We start from the raw sequence: 9,978 nt of genomic DNA on the forward strand, positions 1-9,978 counted from the left end.
CCGCCCCCAATTTTTAAGACCACCTCGCCTTAGAGTTGCTGTGAGAAAGGATTTTAAAATTTTGCAGAAAAAAATATTTAAAGAAAACTGAACTTAGCTCCAGTACCACTGTTACCATCAGAAAATGGTCAAATATAAACACAAGTGAAGTTAATGTAAATAAAGCTAATGTGCTGCTGGCAGATAGTGAAAGAACAAAACAGAATTGCTAAATTAAAAAAACACACACAAAAAAACATAATAATAAACACGTATTTACAATGAATGAAGAATTCACACCCCTTTAAAAGTAACATGTCACATTACAACCACAAAATTCAACGTATTTCATTGGGATTATTTGCACTGCACCAACAAAATATGTGAAATGTGTGTGTGCATTTGTATTTAACCAATTTGAGTCAATGCTCTATAGAAGTACAATTTCTTGCAGTCATAGCTGCGAAACATTTGCGGTATTTTTCTCTAACGTTTTTTTTTCTTGTTGTTCATAGAAAAATGACTTAGAGCATCAATTTTCAAGTTTTCCCCAGACAGATGCTTAATTGTATTCAGGTCTGGACTTTAAATTTGAATGTATGAACATACTTTGATCTAAACTGTCAATAGATTTGGTTTTATGTCTAGTGTTGTCATCCTGCTGGCAGGTGAACCATTTCAAACCTGGCGCAGTCTCACAGAGACTATACGTCTGATCAACAGATTCTATTTTGTCTTGTGGTTGATGAGACAAAATCTGAAAAGGGGATGGATGCCTTGAGAAGTACAATATTACAAAGACAGTTTCCAAGAAACTGAATTCCAACATGAAAAGCAACTAAAGTCGCATTTCTTAATCCAAATGTGTCATTTGCTAAAATGTTTTATAAATTAGCTATGTGCATAAAATGTTAAACTTCATTTTGTACATATTTAGAATGACAGAGAAGTAAAAAGTCTTGACATTTTTTAAAGAATATAGAACAAAACATATAAAATCCCAAAAGGTTGAAGGTCACTTCTTTGGTCGTTGTCATATTTTATGCTGAAGGAGACTCGCAGTGCCACCCGAATTAGAAATACAGTTTTTTTTTTCTTCCTCTCATTGCTTCTCATAAAGATTACAATGTCAAACTTTCAGATATTGGCTTGCTATAACTTTAATGTTAGTCCTCATATTATACTTTGAGAGACCACTAAAGTAATCCTGTAAATGTCACCTGACTCAGGCTGATGATCAGAAATTAATGTTATGACAGCCTCTATAAAGTTAGTAAATGTCACCATGTGCATCGGAACGTTCTCATACATAAAACCTTAACTTTTTATATCTCAATACTTAAATCTATGAATATTACACCACTTAGCAGCCAGATGTTCAGCTCTGCAAGGTGGAGGAGCACCACAGAGTCCAATAAAAGACACTTTATGTTCCCTTTTTTTTGTAATATTTAAATAATTAAATAACATTTTCTAACACTCATATCCTTTTGTTTTACAGCGGCTGGTTAGCCACCATCTCCTTCTTCAGCTATAACATTTTCATTGCTTTGGTCATGCTCATCCCGACAATCATGTTCACGGCTGTGGCCTCGCTGTCCTTCATTGCGCTCACCAAGGTAAAAGGTTTCACAGGTTCATTGCTTTGTAGAGCCACATAAGATGATACATAAAGAAGCCGAATAATGTATGCACTCACATGTATGAACCCCCCGGAGTCAATACCATCTAGAATCACTTTTTTTTTGTGTGCAGTTTTTAGTGGTATAACTTTACCATCTTGAGAGTGATTTCTTTAGGTATTCTCTTTTTGCAAAGATGCCAGAAGGAAAAATCTGGTTCAAGGTTTTGCGGAACATTTTGCTAACAGTTCTAAGTTGTTTGGGGTATTTCTATTTGTTTTGCATATCTGGTAGCTGGCCTTCCCCCCTCCAACCGTCTTCAAATTGCTCAAGCTTTGTCAGATCGGATCCGTCCTAAAGTTCAGTTTTGATAACATCTGACCAGAGCACCCTCTTCCACATGTTTGATGTGAAAGCCTTGTGGCAAACTTATTTTATAACTGATCATAACGTCATATTTATTTAATTTATTTACTCATTTATTTGTGCCGTCTTCAATAGTTGCTCATTTTATTATTATTCTTATTTCATTGCTCTTTCTTGCACAGGAACAAAATAATTCTAATTCCAAGCCACTGCAGGAAACGCTCCCATCATGCACGACGCTTTGCTGTAGTCACAAGTCAAATTTTAACGTCTTCTAGTGAGAGCGCCTTCAATTATTCACTTTCTGTCTCTCTACTGTGGCTGTGTGGGTAGAGTAGTTGTCTTGCGATCGGTAGGTTGTAGGTTTGATTCCAGCTTCCTCCTGCCATGTGTTGATGTGTCCGTGGGCAAAGCGCTTAACCCCAAATTCCCACTGATCTGCATATCGGTGTGTGTGAATGTGACTCTAATGTATAGTGCTTTGAGTGGTCAAAAATGATTGGAAAAAGCACTATATAAGTTCAGTCCATTTACTTGGTGTGGCCAAATGAAAACAGGACTAATTTTGGATTTCTTCTTGCTTCACTAACAGTTTTTTAGCCGACAAATCCTCCCATCCGAGCTGCCGCTTGTTCACAGTTACCAAGGCCTTCCTAAGCGGATGGTCATGTGTTAGTACGTTAGGAATGGTGTCATATCGTTATAATTTTCTAAAGGGTTGAACAATGCTTTGTGAGCAGTCCAAAGCTTGGGATAATATTTTGTAATTGAACTCTGCTTTAAATTTTGACACATTATCCCTCACCGTGTTGCGCTGCTTGGTGATGCTGTTTGCTTGCTAAGGTTATCTTAAAAAGAAGCTATTTTTCATAAGAAGCCGTATCATTATTAATTCATAACTTCATCTTGCGCCCAGATCCATAATTTCTATCGCGGCACTGGGGCGAGCATGTCCAAAGCTCAGGAGGAGTGGGCTACGGGAGCCTGGAAGAACCCCCACGTCCAGGCAGCGGCCCAGCAGGCTGCCATGGGGGCAGCTGCCGGAGCCATGCAGGATCAGTTCTCCAGCCCACAGTACAGCGACAACCAGATGTAGCGCCGCCAGGGCAGGAGACGGCAGCGATTTAATGCCAAAATGTCACTTCAGAACATCAAAACCATTTTACATCGAAAACAGAGTGGAGGAGCAGAAAAAAAGAGCAGTGAACATCTGTTGGTAGCTGGTTTCTTCATAAAAGGGCATTTGTATTCTTTGAAGTATTTTTAGATTTAATTTTCATAAAAATGTGTGCGTTTTTTCAATATGAAGAGAAAATAGGTTTAAGTACTGAAAGTGTTGTGATGAGATCAGAGCCGTGTGCTGATTTAAAAACCTTTAGCAATAGAGATTTAGCCTATATGAACAAAAATAAAAGTGAATGTACTGCATATGGAACGTATTTTCATATAAATATGTAAGAATCATGTATCCATGATTTATAGTCTTTATAGTATCTATAGTATTTATAGAGATATTTTTAGTTTTTGTTATATTTGGAATTAACATGTTTTTTTGTTAACATGTTTTGATGGGTGTCACTCTCAAAAACCTCAAACTTGTAGAACATTTACATGACCTTTAACAATAAAGTTGTTTGGAAATGCAAATGGATGTATTATAATTAAAACATTTTATTAATGCATCACTTTCAGTGGATTTTGTCACTGACAATCCGAACCTTGAGTTTTATTTTTGCCATCTTTGTTTGGAACCAGACGATTTCTGTTTTATTTCTCATCCCAAAAACATGACTTTCATATCTCATGCTTAAATAAGCCTCATTATTCTGATAAGCAAGCAGGAAACTACAGTTTCAGTTGAATGTTTATATGCATTCATAATTGGCATGAATGTCATTAATTTTGACTTTTACTAAGCTATTTAAACAGCTGCTTTTCCAGGATGGAATAATTGCATAAGACATACATTTTATTTAAGAAAATGGATAAAAGAGTCGAAATAAGAGACTACAGCATATGTGCACACCCCCACTGTATAATCTCACTTAGCATGACCACACTCCTGAAGCAAACAGAAATGGTAGGATTTATTTTGACAGCTAGGTTTGCTGGATTTGAATCAAAGTCAACAACATGGGATCAGGAACATCCAGAAGCTTAATATTAGCCTTTTATTGATCTTAAAATCAGTATAAATCATGTGTGTTGGTCCCAATAGAGTGAGATTACAAAATGTAGAGGTAGTCCTCATTATTCATTACATCATCAACATTTGTGCAAAAATACCTACTCTAGATAAAAGAAGAAAAAAAAAAGCTCACAGCTGGTATGGTTGTCCTGAGGTGAATTCAGCACCTTGACGACTTCATAAATACTTCCTTTCTTATTTGGTCAAAAAAAGTTTTCTTTTCCATGTGGTTTCACCCAAGCTTAAAGTTTTCCTTTTCATTACAAGAAATAGTTTTTTGGCGGTGGGGGTCATCATGTTACTAATGTGGAGCTTTTACATCATCACTGGTGTTTTGGCTGCTTTCAGTTTGAGTCTCGGTTCTTTCCTGAACATCTTAACCTTACATCAAACCTCCTGCTCAGACTCCCAAAAGCCACTCACCCCAGTCGCTGCAAACATTGTGGGCAACAACTAAAGGTTGGGTCGACGGCAGATAAACCACCAATTCAAATGAACTCTGCCAAGACGAGTGGCCAAATATCCAGCTGGACTCAGGCCAGAAGCTTGTAAATGACCACCAAGGACACCTGGCTGAGATCCAACTCATTCAGGAACACTTTGGCCAAATGCATTAGACATTTAAGCCTGCATGGATTAAAGAAAATCTGCAGGAGCTCCAAACTTTTCCACCCAGTTCTTGTTTTGGAATATAAAAATAATATGTTTTAAGCTGCTGAATTATTCCACCCTGGAAAAGTAAACGTTCAATTTGAACAACGCCAAAATGGAGCAGGACAATTATATCTGCAGTCAGGTTTGGGGTTTAAAGATCAAATTCATGCATTGTACTGCTTTTGTTTAGTTCTTGTTCTGAACTTCATCTTAGAGTTATTTTTGGACAAATAAACTGGATTTAAAGAAACATGGACCCTTCTCTGTTTTGCTGTATGACCACACAGGGGCGCTGATGGATCTTGTATGAAGAAAATAAATTCAGCCACCGCATTATCCTCAATAACCCTTCAGTAATACAAGAATACAGTTCATTTACCTCATGCTGCTGTAATGACAGGTCAGTCGTGGTGGTGAGCTTCCAAACAGGAAGGAATAAAGGCGATATTAACCAGCACATACAGCTAAAACCAGCATTTTTACCACCACATAACTGTGGTAGCCATCATTCATCCAGGTTTTTTTTTTTTTTTTCTGTTTGCTATTTATTGTTGAGCTTGAATGTTTTATGATGTTTATCTCATTTCATAGGGATGCTCTTTTTTTTGGTCATTAAAATGTGATTCATATTGTTTCCAAAACATTACACACAGAAAATGATGCTTCAGTCACACTGAAACAGTCATTACCAGAAATCACAGAAGGCAAACGCTTACCTGTAGATGGCACTACACACCCATAATCCTGCTCCAGCGTTCCCCACAGACTGACCACCGGGGGGCAGTAGATGGCTCCTGTGTTTTTAAAAAAAACATTTATAGAGGAAAACTCTGTACAAGAACATAGAGGATTCTGAGATACTTAGTGTGATTGGAGCCTCTCACTTCCACTGAAGGCCTTCCTCATGCTTCAAACAGCTCCTCTGACACACTGTAAACAGCAGACCATCATAGAACGGATTAAAAACAGTCTAAATGGATTTATCGGAGTTTTTCTTTTCCCTGGTACCTACTGTGTGCCTTTCCCCAGGCTGTGAGAGATGATCAAATTACCCCGCAGAATGGGGATGAAATTAGACCACAATATAGATGCCCAGAGGACCCACTAGCAGCCAACAACAAACTCTGTAATTGCTGCGCCCGCAGAGGTTTCTCGAGACAAGTAGTGACAGCAAAGAGTTGTGACATCGAGTAAACAGCTTCGTTTGACAAAACGCGTTAATTCAGGATGAATCGACGCCGAGCACCTCTGTGAAATCTGTTTACAAACGTGAAAAAAGTGGAGGAAACGATTCACATCTATAATTATTTTACGGCTTTTAGTTGCACATTTGGATTTTAACGTGGGCTAGCTAAAGCTACGCCACAATGCTGAGCCTCAGAGTAAGCTAGTAAGGTACAAGAGGAAAGGTGCTGGTCCCTCTGCAGTGTGTCTTCTCTTGCGCTACCAATTGTATTTCACAATATGCTGGATTTAAAATGAGTTTATTTATTTGTCTGTCCAAACCTCAGCAATATGTCAAACAGCAGAAATAAGGGAGTTGTGCACAGGAGACAAAATGATTATAACGTTGCAACGTCTGACATCCTCATTTGAATGTTTATGCATTCTGTTACAGTACAAACAAAACACTTCAAGGTGTTTTTGTTTTTAAACAGACCAACACAAACTTGTGTATTACTGGGGAAATAAAAGTGGAAGGAAAATGACCAATAGCCTTAAAATATTTCTTACAACTCAAATTTCCTTGACTCTTCTTCCCCCTCCTCCGGCTGCTCGCCTCAGGGGTTGCCTCGGCTGATTACTTGCCTCAGCCTCACCCTATCCTATCCTTTGCCTCTTCAACTGTTGCACTAACCGACTCCCTGCCCTTCTTTGCTGTGCATTAATCCTGTCTGGGTTCTTCCTCTTCTCCTCCCCGCTCGGCAGTGCCAACATCTTTTCCCCGGTGCATCCACAGTCTCTTCTAAGAACTTTGTCCAAACCACTGAACCTTAGCTGTTCCTCTGATCTGTTTGTTTCTAATCCCGCTCATCCTGGTCACTCCCAATGAAAATCTTGGCACCTTTTCATTGTCACCTCTTGCTCAGCCTCTTGTTTTCCAGACAATGCCAGGGTCTCAGAGTCACATATCACAGAAGTTATAACACCGTCCTCCTGACTATTGTCTCCATCTGCTGATGCTCTTCTTCACCTCTGTTTTTTTACGCCGCCCGCTGTTTTTGATCGTTGACCCCAGGTGTTTAAACTCTTGCCGCTGTTGCTCCTTCCAGCTTCACCTTTGTCCCTTCCTCACGATCCTTCAGACACACATTATTCTGTCTTGTTTTTGCTGACCCTTATCCCTCTTCCCTCTGAGGCAAACCTCATCTAAGTTTCCCTTCGCATGCTTCTGACCTTCACCGCAGTTTACAATGTCATCTGCAAACATCTTGATCTGCGGAGCCTCTTGTTTGATCTCGTCTGTCAAACTTATCCCACCCCTTATTTGAACCCATCAGTCACTCTTTCAATCATCCAGCATTTTCTCACTCTCTGTTGAACAAGCTGGTCGAAAGCTCTACTGCCATCTCTCCCAGACATTGCCATTCCTCTGCAGGTATGTCATCTGGACCAGCTGCCTTTCTACACTTTATCCTCTTCAAAGCTGTCCTAACTTCACCCCCACAGACTTTCCTTATTCTCTAATTCAATAACTATGCTCCATCTGTCCTCCTCTTTCCCTCATTTCCCCCATTCATCAGCTCTTCAGAGTTCTCCTTCCATTCTCTCAAAAGACTCGCCAGCAGAGTTCATTTTGTTATAAACCGAACCTGCTGCACGTCTCTTCCAGCTAAGCGGTACAGATCCTAGCTGTTTATGTGTTTTCACACACTTACCCTTGATTACAAGGGTGTACTACATGTGTGTCACACATTGCTGTCAGTTTTCAAACAATCTATTCCATTTTTAAGTAATTACAGGGATGTATGCATGTGAAATTCGAAGTTACGCCATTCTAATGAGGTGGAGTGAAAACACACATCATCTTTGCATTGCAGCTGCAGCCAGGGTAGAGCTGTTAGCAGACAGCTTTATTAGCTTAAACACAGAACAAACAGAGGATGTCACGAAACGGAACAGACGTATAACTCGTGGCGCAGAATCGTCTGTCAAATTCTGCCTCTCCGGCATCTCCACACCAATAAACAGACAGGAAAAGCAACGACAGGTGTAAACTGAAAAATGGTGAAAAAATGAAGTTATGATGACCCAAACCTCATGATGTGTCCACAGCATTTCAGCTACAGTATATTTTTTAAAAATACTTAAAAAGTCAAAGATACCAGGCCATTTTCCACTTTGAAAGACAATCTAATATGTATGATAGGATGGCTTTTTTTGTTGAGCATACCTCAAAATATTCATAGCTGTGATTGCAGTGAGAGGGGGTTCTATAATAAGTGAACGATGTATATAAGTCAATCTTAGATCTGGCAAAAAAGCTACAATTAAAAAAAAGAACGCACCAGAAAACAGAAAAAACATTATTAATCTAACATGTTGGCGACAGTATGCTAGAGATTAATAATGTCTGATGACTGAAGACGTCATCAGAACGTCTTCAGTCAGAAGCTTTCAAAAATATGTTTCCTTTAATGTGTCCAGTTTGTTTAACAATATGTGATGTGACATCTTAGCCATGAAGATAAGCTGTAAATAATACATAAAAATCAACATTTAGATCTGTGGAAACAGGGACAGCGGCCACCTTTCATTATTACTCATTTGTGATAGTCCGCTATGTAAAAATACATTTGTCTCTCTGGTTGTAACACAACCAAATGGGAAATGTCCGTGGATGTGCTGGAAGCACTAACTGCACACGAGTCATCTTAAGTCTCAGACGCTGAAAACACTGATTGCGGGAATTGGAACCAGGTGTGTGATAACTGATGGGCAACAGCTGGGAGATTAACCAGGCTTGACAGGGAAACTATGAAAAAGAAAAGATGGATCAAACAAAAACACGGCAACCATGATCTCACAAAGACAAACAGGAACTAAAACAAAAATCCGGTAGAAAATGAACAGCTCAAACCCAAACTGAAGTTTTCTAAATGTGGCAAAAAAGGAAAACATTCTGTTTTGATATCTTCAGATTCAGTGTGACACATGGGAATACCTTGTGCCTTTCTTTTAACATAAAGGTCAGAAAGTGAACAAAGCGCCAGTACGTATTTCATGTGCTATAGTGTTTACCTGTAGAGTAAACAAAATTAGCTCTGCTTTATCGTCCTGGCGAACTTCCCCCTGCTTTCCAATGACTGTTTTAGTTTCTGTGACAGATTTTTAGAAGTTATGGTTGAATTTAAACCTGGTCTTTGTACTTAAAAGGATAGATGAAAACACGGCTATTTATGGTCAGAACAAAGCACATAAACAACGTTTGAGCAAACCTGCAGGTCTTCCTTGTGATCAGTCACATCAGCAGCGGTGCAGCAGAGCGGGATTGTGGGAAAGAATAAAGCAAGGCGCACCGGAAGGCCGTGTTATGACCTAAAGCCGACAGAGCACAGTGGCTTTTTCTGTTTGACTTGTCGAGAGAGAGAGAAATAATGTGCTCTTTCAAGCTGTTAAATACGTACACACCCAGTCACGTTGACACACTGAAACACTTTAATAAAGGAGGACACACACACACACGAAGCCACGCAGCCCCATAGGCGCGACTCTGTGTATTTGAGCAAATCCTTCACAGATTTAAGGTCACAGCACCAAACGTAACTCCATAACTGTTTCCTCTGTTGAGCCCAGACAAAAATGAAGCAGAGTCAGGACCGGCTGGCCTGAGGTGCTCAGACAGATAGCAGTTTGAAAAGCGGCACATGCAGCCGGCTGCCAGACTCTGGAGAAACATTTAAAAAGCAAAATGATGCAAGAAAGATGTCAAAATGATGCGAGAGCAATGTTGAGAACCCCAAATTTTATTTTTGATATTTGTCTTAAAGATAAGAAAGGTTAAAAAAAAAAGAAAGAACTTCACTCTGAACTAGTTAGCCATAAAACGTAATCTTCTTAAGATCCTTCTTAATGTCATTATGTTAATCTAGGTGTCTATTTGCTGCTATTTTGAATGAATGCTGCTTTTAACCTAGTTTTTACATGCTGCTAATTTTAAATGCAGGA

The 9,978-nt window shown here is 39.2% G+C and overlaps 1 protein-coding gene across 3 annotated transcripts in view; it reads left to right on the forward strand.

Annotated features, from left to right (window-relative positions):
• LOC103462158 (secretory carrier-associated membrane protein 5-like) overlaps nucleotides 1-3,647 on the forward strand; it is a 7,106-nt gene extending 3,459 nt beyond the window's left edge. For all 3 annotated transcript variants that reach the window (XM_008404753.2, XM_008404756.2, XM_008404754.2), the window contains exons 6-7: nucleotides 1,481-1,598; nucleotides 2,884-3,647. In XM_008404753.2, the coding sequence (XP_008402975.1) occupies nucleotides 1,481-1,598; nucleotides 2,884-3,063 (298 nt within the window). In that variant the 3' untranslated portion in view covers nucleotides 3,064-3,647. The remainder of the gene's footprint in view (nucleotides 1-1,480; nucleotides 1,599-2,883) is intronic.
• Nucleotides 3,648-9,978: the final 6,331 nt, after the last annotated feature.

The sequence above is a fragment of the Poecilia reticulata genome, linkage group LG3 (assembly GCF_000633615.1).
Source record: "Poecilia reticulata strain Guanapo linkage group LG3, Guppy_female_1.0+MT, whole genome shotgun sequence".
Classification (NCBI taxonomy): Eukaryota; Metazoa; Chordata; class Actinopteri; order Cyprinodontiformes; family Poeciliidae; genus Poecilia; species Poecilia reticulata.